Raw genomic sequence first — 15,740 nt, forward strand, 5'->3', positions numbered from 1 at the left:
ATAGCCACGGTGGGCGTTGATAGGAACTTCGCTTTTTCAATAACGTGAGCCAGAATTCTCGTGTTATCGCTCGAAAGCCTGTTCTTCAGGAATCCCGCTTGCGAGGGATGTATTAGGGTCGGCAGAACCTTCTGGATGCGTTTTGCTAAAATCGATGCCAAGAGCTTACAATCTAAATTTATCAGTGAGATAGGCCTGTAATTTTTGGGGAGTTTATGATCTTTGCCTTCCTTGGGTATTACAGCAATTACGGCTTCAGCCATAGTTCCCTTGACCTCTCCTGTGGTGCTAATTTCTTGAAAAACTTCTAATAGAGGAGTTGCAAGAATATGGGCAAAAGTCTTATAAAACGGTGCAGTATAGCCATCAGGGCCAGGGGCTTTCCCTTTTTTAAGGCATTTGATCGCGCTAACCACCTCCAATTCAGAGATCGGTTCATTTAAAGCTTCCCTTTCTGCGGTCGTAGGTGTTGGTAGTGTGCAGTTCGAGAGATACTTCTCCATTTTTTCACTGTCAACGTGTACGTTCCTAGCATAGAGTTTTTCATAAAAGTCTTTGAAAATGTTCGCAATCCTATTGGGATCAGACTTAGGAGTACCATCGCCATCGATTAAGGAGGTAATGGTGTTCTTTTGAATTTTAAATTTAAGATAAGCCGCTAACCCCTTCCCTGCTTTGTTCGAGTCGCAGATTTTAAAACGCTTCTTCCTGTCCAGCCAAATTCCTGCTTTCTCACTGATAAGTTTATTATATGTGTATTTTTGATTGGACAGTTCATTTAGGACTGCGGGGTTCCTACTCATCAGGTATTTGTGCTGAAGTTTCGAAATGTCTTCTTCTAACTTCAACAAGGCCGCAGTGCGGTTTTTATTTATAGCAGAGGATATTTTTATAATGAGTCCCCTTATAGTGGATTTCAGTGCCTCCCAACGGATGGTGTCTGAAGTGTCCCCTCTCTTATTGGACAATAGAAAGTCTCTAATGGCGGTATCAAGGGTTTCTTTGTGTTTCGTGTCATTAAGAATAGTATCATTAAATCGCCACATAGATTGACGGGTAGATGGTGTAAGATTAGATAGTGTAAGGGAGACGCATGAGTGGTCAGAGACTAATCTGGGAGCAATGTCCGCGTCCTCAACTCTTGCCACTGCGTTTTTAGATATGAGTATATAGTCGATTCTCGAGAACGAGTCATGTGGCGGGGAGTAGAAGGAGTAGTCTTTGCCATCAGGATGCAGTAAGCGCCACGTGTCCACCATATGGAATCTGTTGCATAGTTTCATGAATGCCTTATGGGCTTTGCCTGGACGAAAGACGCATTTAGAGTCTCTATCCAATACAGGGTCATATGGGAGATTGAAATCGCCTGCCAAAATATGGAGTGCTGTGTCAGGAATGGAGATGATCTGCTTCGAGAGGCCTACCCAGAAGGACGGATCATGTGTATTTGGGGCATAAACAGTTGTGATAAAGAACTCAGTGTCATCTTTGCGTAATGTCGCCGAAATCCATCTCCCTTTCGTGTCTGTAGTAGTAGAGACTACGTCCACATTCGCATTCTTGGCCACTAGCATCACCACCCCATTCTTTTTTGAGATTGCTTCAGAGCCTATCACTTCGGTGTAATATTTGTTACGTAATGTGTGAAATAGCTTCGCCTCTAGTTTTGTCTCCTGCAGTAAGGCTATATCTCCACGTTGCCTACGTAGATAATCAAGTACCTTTTGACGTTTAACTGGCTGATTGAGACCTTTCACATTTAACGATAATATTCGAAGATTAGCTATAGTTGTTGTCCCTATTGGAGTGTCCATTACAGGAGCCATCAATTATACAATAAGTGATACCGTCTCATGACCCATGCGTATGCGCAAAAGTTGGATCGAGAAGAGGGTCTCATACCTTTGTCAAAGCCAGTAGAGTCATATATCGCATTGAATACAGGGTTAGTACCCTTTGTAGGGGATCGGCGGACAGAGTTAAAGCTCCGGAACACAATGTAGTGCAATGTACGCAAGTTAGGATGCAAAATGGACAAAACTAAACAAAACAATATACAAAATGCAAAAACAATCCCCCCCTTCATTCCCACCAACCTCCCTCCACCCTCCTCCCTCACCCACAACCCACCCCTCCCTCCCCAATAGTAGAAACAACAGAACATGGCGACTCGGGAATGACGACCACGAGGCCGCCTCCGAGCAGCTTGCTCATTACTATTAATCTTTTGGGGCTGCAATCCCAAACTAGTGAAGGAATAAGCCAAGTATGTTGGCAACAATAAACGACAAACAACAATGGTGCCAAGACCTTGAGCGCAGGAAGGTCAATGTCTTGACTTCAGTATCATAAACCAAGCACAACAGCAACTGTAGAAGAGTCACTGTGGGTGCACCTGACATCAATGGGAGTGCTATAAAACAACACCACAGCACAGTACTTCATACTGCAGTACTTCAGTACATCATAAACCAAGCACAACAGCAACTGTAGAAGAGTCACTGTGGGTGCACCTGACACCAATGGGAGTGCTACAGAACAACACCACAGCACCGTACTTCTTCGAGGTCCAAGAGGGACACAGGTAGTATCATGGCAGCACAGATATAATCATTGTGAGTCACTTTCAAATCAAGGATACAAGAGATCGCTCTGAAACAGATCCGGGTTCAAAAGGATACGCTGGCAGGGGGCCCAAAAGGTACACAGAACATTAACGTGACGGACAAAATTGGCCAGAACCAGACCAGAACCAGACCCCATGCGGGCGTGCCCTTATTAGTTCTTTCAATTACAGACATGGTAAACAACCATTTAGTAATACCAGACAAGAGACCCTCATGTAAGTTCTAGATCAAACAGTCATTTCAATGTGGATTCAGGAACATGAGAATAACAGTATCAAAGGTTCAAGCCTAGACTCATCCTGATCCGGCTGAAGAGGCTCCTTGTTGAGCTGAAGGGGAGACCTCCATGGTGCCATCGCTGTGGTCGAACAGGAGTTGTCGCAGTTTTCTCGGGTCAGAGAACACATGTGTCACACCTTGTATGGTTACTCTAAATTTCGTCGGACCAATAAATCCATACATGTGACCAAGTGATTTCAATTGGGGTCTCATTGCGAGGAAGGCCTTCCTTATGTCCATAGTCTCCTTACTGAAGTCCTGTGAGATGAAGATTTTGTGACCCTTCCATAGCACATGGTTATGCTTGCGGGCGAAGGTAAGTATCTGCTCTGTGTGCTGATATCTTAGCGGTTTACACACGATCGCTCTTAGGCCCTTCTGATCCTTAGAAATTCGACCTGGTACCCTATGAGCTCTATCAAACTCAAGTGGCTGAGTGAAGGTTAGATTTGTGGCCTGCGTGAACCACTCCTCGAGGAAGGGTATGCATGCGCCATGTGATTCCTCTGCTTTTTCCGGCATGCCAAAAATTCTTAGGTTCCCCCTTCTGTTTCTGTCTTCCAATTCCGCAACTTTTTTCACAAGGTGGTCTGAGCATAAGGAGAGGTTCTTGATAGCTCCACACGTTTTATTCTCAAAGTCTTCCAGTTTGCTTATCCTGGCCTCGGACTCCGTAATTCTTGAGTTGATGTCTTTGATATCCTGGCGAATAGCTACCACCTCTTCCTTGGTGGATTTGGCCAAGTCCCTAACCTCTTCTAGCCTGCTCAAAATTGTAGCCATGGCATCCGTCATTTCTTTATTCCCTTTGACTGGCGTCGGTGGGTTAGATTTCAGGCGTTTAGAAGTTACGCCGTTTTCTTTGTCCCCCATCCTTAAGTTGTAGTTGTGCGTAGCGATTTGACCTGACGCTGTCTTGTTCTGAGTCCCCCCAACTCACGGCGCAGATACTGAATTGCGTTGCGTTGCGTCGGGAATTGCGTTGCGTCGTGAATAGTGAGAGACGATTTTTATTGAAGAGAGATCATAGCACATTCATCAGCAGGAGCCGTCATTCGCACAATACTCGTGGTGTTTCCTTGGAAATATCATTTAAATCATTAAGTGTCATTCGCACCCTTGTAAATAGCTCTAGCAACAGTTGCTGTAGAGGTTCAGCCAGCACGTCATGCACAGTGTCTCAGATTCAGTCCATATACATGCCACCAGCTTTCCTAGAGTTTCCGCAGGACTGTTCAGTGCCTTGATATCAACTGCGACAGAAATTCAATCTAGGCTCTATGGATGGTTGCAATGGTTGTTCTTATATGTGCTTTGCAGCATTATTTCCAGCATTATTCCCAAGGAGCATGGTTGATTTGATTTTTCTAGTAACCTGCTTACAGGTCCTCATAGCATATCAGAGGCCACAGTATACAACATGGTATTCAGGCGCAGGGTCACACAAACACGATGTCAGCTTAGCAAGGGACCGCCATTTTAAACAGTCATCTCAGTCCTTCATGTAGTGTAAAAGATCCTGCTTGCAGCGTTATTCAGACAGGCTGTATCTGAGCGCTGTTATGATCTCTACACTACATCAGTTTTCTCATAGGCATATGCATTCATTCATCTGCAGTTTCGTGTTCCTGGTGCAGGGTGTTCGATTCACGGAGACAGGCTCCCCGGGTGGCCGCCATTATGAATCACCAACGCGGTAATCCATACCAGCGTGCATTCAACCGCCACACTAACAGCCTCGCCCCCTACTCACTGCGTTAATGTCCTGTGGGTTCGAGGACCTGCACTGTCCAGGGAGAGCCCCAACAGCTCGTAGTGTGCAGCGTGGTCGAGTCTCCGGGAGACCGGAGGACCACGTGGTTGTGTCCGTGGTCGGGTTCCGCCACGGAGTGCAGCCTCTCTCGGTCAGCACGAAACGGGCAGTCAGCTCCTCTCCCCTCGGTCGGATCCGATTCAAAACTTCACCACTGCCGGATCTGGTCTTCCGACTCCCTTGTAATCATTTTAGTTAGGATCGGAGGCGGATTGCAGCTTCCCACAGCATGTTTGTTCCAGCCGCTCGGAGGAGGACAGAACTACGCCGCCATTATCACCAGCGTCCAAGCCACGCCCCCCGGAGATCTAGAAACTTAACACAAGGTGTGATCATTCGACTTGACAGTTCCTTAGTATAGTTGTACAAGAACCTAATAAGAGGAGGTAAATAATAACCCGAAGGCGATGGAGAGAATACCGACATTAGCATCATTTGTAAGTCAAAATGTAAGTGCCACCTTATTGCCCAATAATTATACAGAGATGATCCATGCCGGTGGATAGCATTCATGTTAATCCTCTTTTTCTTTGTGTGAATTGTTGCTGTGATGATTCTGGGACCATGGACTTTCCATCCAAACAGAGCTCTGCTGGCTGCTGGCATTAGCATCAGTGCTACTCCCTGAGTATGTGGCTCGTTCTATTCCTCATGTCCAGAATACAGTAAAATTCCTACTGGAGCTAGTCTTTTCTTTCCAGACTGTGTCCATTCTGCTCTTGCTGATGTCAAGCAGGGCAAGGTTATATTTGTTCCTCTCTGCTGTTACTTGGGCTATCTTGCCTGTCTAGTACATGGTCCTTACGTTCCATGTCCATGTCAACGTCTATATGAGACCGCTGGCTGAGATCGTCCGCCCATATGGGATCAAGATCATTACCTATGCGGATGATACTCAGCTGGTGGTCTCTCTGGCTCAAGAAGGGGGCTCCTTAGCAGGGGTGGATCTTGCAGGTTGTCTGGAGAGGGTCAAGAGCTGGATGACCAAGTCTTGTCTCAAACTCAATGGAGACAAGACTGAGCTCATGCTACTGGGTCGGCTCGCACCAGCTTCCATCGATGCACTTTGGCCGCCCTGTCTGGGCCCTGCTCCGGCACCCAAGGATACCATCAAGAGCCTTGGCATCTGGTTAGATAGTCTAATTGCCTGATGATCAAATGACAGAGACCTATCTGCCATTTGCTTTGGTATCCTTAGAGTTATCAGAAAGATCCTTCCTCTGCTACCTTTTTGAAGCAAAAAAGACCGTGATACAGGGCCTGATTCAATCCCGTTTGGATTTCGGGAATGCCCTGTATCTGGGAGCACCTGACTTTACCCTGCGCAAATTACAAATAATACAAAACTGTGCTGCCCGGACGCTTCTGCAAATCCCTCGCAGGTCATCTGTCAAGTATGGGCTAATAAGGCTACACTGGCTCCCCGTTAGGGAGAGAGTCAGTTTCAAATCCCTATGTATCGCTCACCAGGCATTCTGGTCCACGGGCCCAGCAATCAATCTCTCCCTTATCACTCCGTACCACCCTGCCAGACAGTTGCGCTCAACCCTTGCCACTCTGGCAACAGTTCCCAAAATAAAGAGAACGAGAGCGGGAGGCCGCTCCTTCTCCTACAATGTGGCCAAGATGTGGAACGCTCTTCCCCAACATCTAAAGTCTAACTCAGATCTCACTTCATTCCGTAAGCAGCTGAAAACGTTCCTGTTCAATAAACAGTAGTCGTGCTGTATATATTTTCTTAGTAACCACATCCTCAGCTTCAATCTCAGCGCTTGGACGCCTCAGGGCAGCTATGTGCGCTCTATAAAAGTCATTTTCATTTCATTTCAATAGTTAGGAGCTGCTAAAGATTCACTAAAAGTACCTTCAGTCCTCACTAGGTGATCTGATCCGGAGATCCCAGTGGTGTGTTGATCCTGGTAAAGATATTTAAAAGCAGTCCATGTACTCACAGTATGCACACGGTTGATTTGACAGTTCAATCCTAGCAATTGCTGCCTATCCCATGGTATATGTATGTTTACTATTTGTCAGAATGAAACATTCGTTATGGGTGAAGCATTAGTTACTGTGATCAAATACCCAACAGTACTCGGATGCAGACCTCTGCCTTTGGCAACCATTTCTATTTCCTTCTAGCTCCCCCAACAAGCAGAAGCTTGGATCATATTTCAGTGGGGTGGTTCCAAGACTGTCCAAGGTCTCCCCAATGAATCCTATTAGATATACTGAAAGCATTCCTATTACTCACTGTATTCAAAGTGTTTGTAGAAAAGATCAAGCACCGCCAGTGATGTTTACACTTTCACACCCAGATAGTGATTAATATTTGCCTTTTTGGCATTTGTTCAGCAGATGTAGCTCTCCTCGGAATTCAAAGATTGAGTGCAGAACGCCCTCCATGTCATACTGAAGGTATCCTGTCTCATTCACTACTACCATGACTTTTTCCAGTGACTGGGTGCTTTATGCACCAAGGCGAATATCTTGCTCCATCTCCTGCCGAGTGGTCTGGCCAGAGGATGCTTACAAAGAGATTTCATTTCACGATTAGTCATAGCATGAAAGGACAAATGTGTTGTTTTATGTTCTGCCAGAGCAGCGTTATCAAGATTGAGAGCATGTTATGTCCTCAGGACCAATAACCTGGAAAGCAAGATTTCTTATTTGAACTATGTAGAGATTAGTACACTGGTGTTTAGTAATACATACTTCAACGTAGGTTTGCAGGAAACAACATTGCGTATTTCACTTTGCGCTGTCTAAGTTCTTTTTTGACATCCAAAAAACTATGCCTTTGAGCCTGAACCTTCGCTGTATAGTCTGGGAAGAAGGTGACCACACTGTTGTCGATCTTCAGGTGAGGATTAGCTCTGGCGTCTGTAGGATTGTGTCTCTGTTTCTGAAATTGAAGACCAGCGCAATGATGTGCACGTAGAGGGGCCCCCGGCTTAGGACGACCCCCCGGCACCCGATGCGCCCTTTCAATGGAGGAGTAGCCAGTAAGTCTTTTAGGCAGGCCCAAGCGTCCCACACCCTCTCCCTGTCAAGTGTGGTGCAACTGGGCGTATTTTAAGTATTGTGAGAAACTCCTACTACACTCTCTTTGTAGGGAGGAGAAGAGCATCAGACCATTCTCTTCCAAGAGGATTATGTCATATAGTTTAATGAGTGTTTGATTTTCACAAAAATAGTTTTGGATCAAGATTGTCCATACAGCTCATCAATAGAGGATTAATATCATGCTAGATTGAAAAGGAGTCCTATTAATGCTCATCCTAGGGCTACACTGCAATATGATTCTAGGGTGGCTATGTTAGTGCTGAACTCATTTCAGATCTCCTAGTTTCTGCTGGACTAGAAAATGTGCAAATCCATCCAGCCCATTAATTTTGTAGAGATCCCTAAACCATGCGTTGTGGCCTAGAGCAGGCTGTCTGGCCTAGGGTTTGGTTATGCACCTTCTAGTGGCAGCCCTAGAAATGTCATGTTCTATCTTTTGTACAGTTGAAATGTTGAGCCTTGATGCTAGGGCAGCTGCAGGGTAGATAAAATAAAAGACTGGCATTTGGGCAGTGCATTACTTGGATCTTAAAGTTGTCAATAATAGTAAGAACATTAAACTTTCTATTGACAGTCCTAAACCTTGAGACTATATGAGTATGTCTGACCAAGGTCATCCCGAAGACCCTATTGGGCTCATACCACCCTCCCATATTATACAGTGGCTTTTCCTTTGAGTAGAGGAAAGCTCCATTTTGCACCCGAATGCAGCAAACAGCCTGGGCCCTTAAATAGTAAAGTTGCTCGACAGGGCCAGAGCTACAAGTGCTCCATGGGAATAATGGTTGGGTGTCCGCAGGCTAGCAGATATCTTTGAACATTAGGAACTCCTTTGGTTATTATGATTGGGGATCTCTGGAATAGACATAAACATCTGCAGTGGTCCCTGTAAAGGGCATGAGAACCTGGATCCACCTGTCTGCCTTCCTCTTAATTTACGGGAGCTATTGAGACTGGTAATCACTACCAGTATTTGCCTGTAGTCTCTGCAGGCAGCCCAACGATACAGAAGGCATAGTCTGAACTCCCAACCCACCCTCATGAGACGCTGTGATGCACAGTGGTAAGGATTGCCACAAGCTTGCACTGCTCTGTGTACCTTTAAACATTGGTCTTCCAGACTAGCACCATTGTGACATCTGTCTTCAACACCAGATAGGTGACTGGCACTCAATTCTTTCATCTATTTTAGTCTCTAAACTGATGATCCGTCACAAAGCAGCTACACCTTACACGAGATTGACACGGCTGAAGGCCTACCATTGTCACGTACCAGCTGGGAAATACAACTGAGTGGAGATATGTGACACAAGATCTAATCTGTTATTGGAAAATGCTGCAGGTCACAACGCTTAGAACATCATGAGATTATATTAGCAGGAACAAAGACCAAAATAAGAACATATAATGTTTATGAACAGACGGTGGCTTGAAAATCCAAATTTGCGCTTTCTGATCTCTGGGATGACAATAACTTAGCAAGGAGTGGGGGAAAATTAACTAAAAATAGCATTTAAGTTTTTTGTAGCGAACTGGGAGATGCTAACTTGATTAAAACTTAGAAATGTATTTGGAAAGAAGTCAAATGAACCAGGACTTCAATTATATTTCTCAAGTGTTCGATGTGGATTCATGTAATATAGATTCCGACAGAGTCAGCTGGGGAGGAAATTACATGGGGTCAGTGTTGGAAAAAGGGCACTTTGTTGGATCTATTCTTTTCAAACGGACCACACCCAGACGGTGTTCCTGTCAATTTTTGAGTCCTCAGACACTAGTATTTTGTGGAGTCTCCTGGGGCATCACATTGAGCTCTATTTTAGTCAAGCTATGTGTGTCTCCTTTGCCTACCACATCGAGTCGTTTTATCTTTCCTGCATATGTAATTCTGATGAAACTCGACTTCTTCTTCCATTTGAGAAGAACACCAGTGTGGCTCAAATACATTTCAATTGGGCCTGGGGTGGTGGCTGACTAAATGCCCATAAACGGCCCAAAGTTAAACGCAGTCAAAGCCGAGGTCATAGTTTTGGGTGGCTCTCCGGCGAGCTGGTTTTCTGATGCAATGGGCCACTGCCCTTTTCCTTCAGGGACAGTCAGATACCCAGTTGTGGTGTTTGATGTTGCGCTTCCTTTTAAAACTCACATTTCCAAGGAGTTTCCCACTCCCTTCTCCGCCTCGAAGGAAAGGTCTACCCTTTCTCTCAGAAAACACTCCACACCTTACCCTTTAAGCAGTAGAGGGTGCACACACTGACTACACTAAAGCTCTGGAGCTTGGTTTGCCTAGATGCACCATTTCCGAATGACAGCTGGTGCAGAATGCAGCTGCTTGATTCCTTGTCAAATTGCTCTACCATGCACCCTACACGGGCCCTTTGTGGCCTCACTGTACATAAGCGCATCTATCTTACTTAACCGCCTTTGTATTTGTTTGAATGCCATCCATAACAAACGCACTTCATTATACAAATGTTGTCTTGGTATAAGCCTCCCAGAAGATTGTGCTCCTATGAAATCTCGTCAGGGCCTTTGCCTTCCAAGCTTAGAACATTACCGTTCCAGCTCAGTCGTTTTACTAACTGCATAGACTTTCGAAAAAAATACGTTGTTTAAGCTCTGAGGAGGTGCTGATAATCGGTGGATTTATAGTTTACAACTAAACAAGAAAGGAAAGCAGCCTGGGAATTCAAAGCTCCACCGCCTGATGTAGTCACAGCAATGGACCGTTGCTCACCTCAGTGGTCAGATGCACATTGACCATACATTAGACACGTTTTAGTACAGATAATAGAAACCCACGGGCATCTAGTCGGTGTCCAATGTCCATTGTTAAATGTGTTCTTAGAAAAGTGTTTTCCGTCTGTACTAAAACGTGATTTATAGTTAGCCCTAATGCCAGAACGACTTTTCATATATGTGTACTTTATAAAAAACTATAAATAAATTAAGGTCAATCAATGTATGGCAATTTGGACTTTATTTGGACCAAGATTGGCAGCTGTAGCCGCACAACTAGTTGTAGTGAACAAATGGGTCTTTACAGACCGAGCCGAATCAGCACTCCTGGTTGACTGGGAGGCAATGGGATCTAGGTGCTATCCAGCGATTCTCTATAAGTGATGACGGGACCATGTCTTGCCAACCCATACCAAGATAGTGGTGAGTATGAGGAAAAAGGCCACAAAATTCCTAGGTTGGGAGGGCATACTAATGGACCATACCCCCCTGTGGGATAGATATCTATTAAAAGGATTTGGGAACTTGGGAAGCTTCTCAAAATGGTCTCTAATCGGCATAGAGCGCCTGGGTGACTTATGGAGGGGGGTCCTCACTAGTGACGTTTGAGGTCCTTCAACAGTAGAATAAGATGACCGCGACCAAGCAGTTTAGATACATGCAGGTTACGCACGCCCTGAGACACCACATTGTGGATGGAGAACAACTGACTGACGCGGCACCATCGGAGGATTGTCTCCTCTTAGACCCCCAAGTCATCTTCCTGACGTGCAAAAAGATAATGAACAACTCCCTGACACTCTGAGACATTTTCAGGTTTCCTGGGAGGAGGACATCGGGACATTAGAAGACGACTGGGAAGAAGCGTTGTAGAGCTTGAGGGTGGTGGCAATAAGGGCCCTCTTTCGACTGGTCCAATTGCGCATCTTACATAGCTCAAACTACTCTAGAGTGCTCTTGCATAAGATGGGAAGGGGTGACTACGCTCTGCTTGAGGGGCAGTGGTCAGTCAGATACTTTCTTCCACTTACTCTGGGACTGCTCGATCATACAGACCTACTGGGAAGGAGTGGTGCAAATATTGGCACGGGTGCACAGCCTGGTGACCCCACTAGACACGAAGTGGCTCCTACTGAATATTGAGGGCGAGACGGTGAGGCCTAGATACTAGAGGCTCTGACTCGTTGTTGGAACGGGGGTCTCCAAACGAAATGTGGTGCATGGATGGGGAACAGCTCCCCTCCCCACCATCCCCCCCCCCCCCCCAGATCACAGATTGGGAATCTGACATGGATTGGTGTCAGCGGGCAGAAAAAGTGGTGTATCAAAGCAGGTGCTGCCCTTAGAAATGGTAGAAAACATGGGGCAACTGGCGCACCTATCTGGGCTATTAAGACTGCTGGGGTGGATGTGGAAGGCGGCAATGGGCCCAAGCAATGTTGTGGTCCAATAACCTGCTTAAAGTGTAAACTGTACAAATGATTCAGCTATTGCAAGTGTTGGATGATGAGTAAATTTAATAAAAAGAGTTTTCTTTAAAAAGAGTGCTAGCTGTAGGCTATATGGCTCAGGAAAGGAAAATCTGTCCCATGATTCCACTACATTTTACATGTACTGTACTTCAGTTATCTCCTGAGCTATGGCCAAATATGCGATAGCATGTCAAACCGGATGACGCTTAGAAGCCTCCTCACATTTCCCCACATCTGGCTTTATCCCATTGCCTGGCTTCACTCCATTACCTAAAGCTGCCAGTGATTGACAATTGAAATTGATTAACATTAATGTGTTTTGTAAATTGACAGTTTATTTTATTTGGTTCAATAAATATAACCAATTTTATGTTCAGGATTTAACCTATGGAAAACAATATCAATATTTGATTTGATTTGGTATGAGTCTCTTCTGTAAACGCATCTTTAGAGATTTGCGTGTTCTGTCGGTCATAGGTTTTTGGTTCATTCCGTTTTTATTCCGTTTTCCTAATACAAGAACATCGCCTAGCACAGCTAAAATAGCCCCCCCCCACCTCCCTTATATCCTTGCTCCATAATCAGAACTAACTGTTTCATCTCTTGAAGTCCTCCTCCCAGACGTGGCATTACCGTTTCTGTAGTCACTACCTTACTTCATATTTATCAGGGATTTGGTGTTGGCACAGCAATCTTTAAAGGCCTGATTGCCCTAGGGCATATGATTTCTGTGCATGCTTTCCCAAAGTAGGACAATAATAGTTCCCACAAGGCCATCTCCCTCATGTATAATAAACTGATGAATAAGTCACCTGATGCCCTTGCCTGTCTATTGGAGCATTCCGAGGGAGTCCTTGAGGGCCCGAGAAGATGGTGAATGTCCTGATGCCTTGGCATCCCCTAAGGAGGTGGCCATAAGGTCCGCCTAGTGCAACTAAAAAATTTGCACCAATGTTATTATGCATTCAGTTCTATGGTACAGATTGGCATGGCAGCAAGTGCACTGTGCGCTAGACACTGTGGCCAAATATGAACTTTTTCCTCATGTTATGGAGTTGCCCAGTAATTCAGCGCTATTGAGAATCCTTGGTTACTGACCTCCCCCGAATGGATCAGATCTGGATGATATTGGGATTAATGGTGGCCAATCGCAACATTGTGTGACTGTGCAGGGTGGTACTAGCACCACAACTGAATGACTGGAAGCGAGTCATAGAATGGTGCATGCTAGTGGAGAAAGAAGTCTCTGAAAGCAGGGGCTGCCCAAAGAAATGGACTAAAGTATGGCAGGAATGTAATACCTATCGATGTGAATTATGTCATCCTTTTGAAAGAACCGGGCATGAATCCTTGTGCCAGGAGTACTTGAACTTCAATGCTGCCCTGTGAATTATTGATGGGAGGGTGGGCGGACCTTGGTTTTTGGGAGATTGACGGGAAACTGGTTTTGAACAATGATGACTTGATGCTGCAATGTGTAATGCTTACTGTCATTATTATATTGTTCGCTTTATTTGCAGTAAAAAGATCTTTAAAAAAATACAAGGACCCACATCTATAAGGAGGAGCTTTTGTTGCCATTTACACAGTGGATGTTTATTTTCAGGCCTACGATGTACCTCAAACTTGGTACCAAATGTGAAGCTGTGGAGTGAATGCCACACCTCTCTTCCCTTTTATTCTTCTCTGCCACATTTGTTCATGCCACTCACTACTAAGAATCTCTTTAGGTATATGTGATTATTGCTCGGCTTCGAGGAAACAGTTTTCATTTGTTGCTTACTTGACAATTGGTCTACTTTATGAGAGATATGTTGATTATTATTAAATATTATAGGCAAATCATTTCTGTAAAACCTGATATTTTGTCGCTATTTTAGGCTCATAAACAGAAGATTGATGCTATATCGTAAAACGATAAAAATATAATTTTGAGTTTGAGTGAAACATTTCTCATATAACTGCATATAGTGTTAATTGCTTGAGGTATGTCAGTTCTTCATGGGTAGTAGTCCTCCACCTGCTCGGTGTTCCTATTCTCCCATCTAAATGTATCCATTAAGATGAATTTGAATAGAAAAAGCCTCAGGTTCTTAAACATACAACCCTTTCTACTGTGTCTGCATTTCGGCCTATGTCATAAGGAACTGGTAAATGAACAAACTTGTTTTAACCCTACTATAACCGTATTTTGTGGCTGGAGGAGAGAAGGTTGTGTAATGAGTGGATTATTAATCTGTTGTATTCCTGCACAGGTCTGTAACTCTGCCAAGATGCTGGAGTCTTACGTGACTCCCATTTTGATGAGCTATGTGAATCGCTACATCAAAAATCTGAAGCCGTCCGATTTGCAGCTGTCACTCTGGGGAGGAGATGTGGTGCTCAGCAAACTTGAATTGAAACTTGAAGTGTTAGAGCAGGTAAGTGAGTATTTTCGATTGAACCACGTTGTATTCCTGGTCACACCTGTGGTGGGAAGTCTATTTATGTTCAATCTTGAAAGTTGTACAATGTCTGTTAAGACGGTTACTTTATTAAGAATATGTGGCATGTTTAAGGATCCACGACGACCAACCAGATCTTGGAAATCTTACAGAATCCAAGTAAGTTCTTAACCTGCAGCCAGGCAGGTAGAAAGTAGTTGCAGAAGGGCATCCTGGTATGAAAAAGAATCCCTACCCATGCCATGCTTACAGTATTGTGGGATTCTAAGGAGTTTGAAGGAGATGGAGCAAAGGGTGTGGGCTGTTTGTAGACCATGATTCCATTGCAATGATGAATAAGGGCGTAGTGAAGTGCTTATTATTATTTCCTGGACCTTACGGTACAAGAGGAGGTGTCTCAAAGATGTGAAATGTAAAGTGCCAGCCTTCATCACTTATTCAGCCTCAGATGCCATAGTTCCTGTTGGGTCTAAGAGGAGTACGTTTACGTTTTAACTACTAGAGCAGCTTGAAAACTGAATGTTAGTGTCTCAATCCAGAATGTCATATTTTGGTTAATTTAGTTTGAGGAAATATTTATTATGTAATGCTTTTCATTACATGTGTGCCCCAAAGTGCTTCTGGATTGTTGTGTAAGTGGCTAGTCTTTATGTATCTTTGTATATCACTTCATAGCCCTAACAAGATCACTTATTGCTCCTCTGATTTACATGGAGCACCTGGTCATTCTATGAACCTTCTTGAAAGAGTGTTGGTTGTAGTGTGGCCTAAATGGAAATAGTTTGTGTTTTGAAGAGGTGCAAAGGTGTATAATCATGAGGAGTGGTGGTGTTTGTAAGACTGGGCACAGCCATGCACTCCAGTTGTTACCATATTTGCGTGGACAGTGTTCTAATTAGACGTGGCGATCGATTGTTTTGGTGTGGACAGCAGAGAAGGTATTACAGAAGCCGCTCCCAGTGATGAAGAAAAACAAAGGCACACAACCTTAATGTCATCTCCATCGTGATGTACTGCAAAGCCTAACCTATTGGGAAATTGATCAGATATTAGTTTATAGTGTCTTAGCATGTCATGGGGGGACAATGCTGAGACCCGCTGTCAGCGCAGCCACCTGGAAGTGACATGTGTAGCCTATTTAATGAGTAAAAGGGCGATTTCGGATGGTAAGAAGATATTTTGTAAGCACCTGAAAACTCCTAGATGTGTGGTGAGCGGAGAAGGATTTGGGAGCAAAGCCAAGTTGCTTATCTGATTAATATTCTAGGTGGTGCTGAATAGACTCATTCTCTTAGGTATTGTG

The 15,740-nt window shown here is 44.5% G+C and overlaps 1 protein-coding gene across 1 annotated transcript in view; it reads left to right on the top strand.

Moving 5' to 3' along the window:
• Window positions 1–15,740, top strand: part of VPS13B (vacuolar protein sorting 13 homolog B) — a 2,999,480-nt gene that overhangs the window by 18,859 nt on the left and 2,964,881 nt on the right. Inside the window, exon 2 of the mRNA XM_086966051.1 lies at window positions 14,249–14,413. Coding sequence (XP_086822177.1) covers window positions 14,267–14,413 — 147 coding nt within the window. The 5' untranslated portion in view covers window positions 14,249–14,266. The remainder of the gene's footprint in view (window positions 1–14,248; window positions 14,414–15,740) is intronic.

This window comes from Lissotriton vulgaris, chromosome 4_1, assembly GCF_964263255.1.
Source record: "Lissotriton vulgaris chromosome 4_1, aLisVul1.2, whole genome shotgun sequence".
In the NCBI taxonomy this organism is placed as follows: Eukaryota; Metazoa; Chordata; class Amphibia; order Caudata; family Salamandridae; genus Lissotriton; species Lissotriton vulgaris.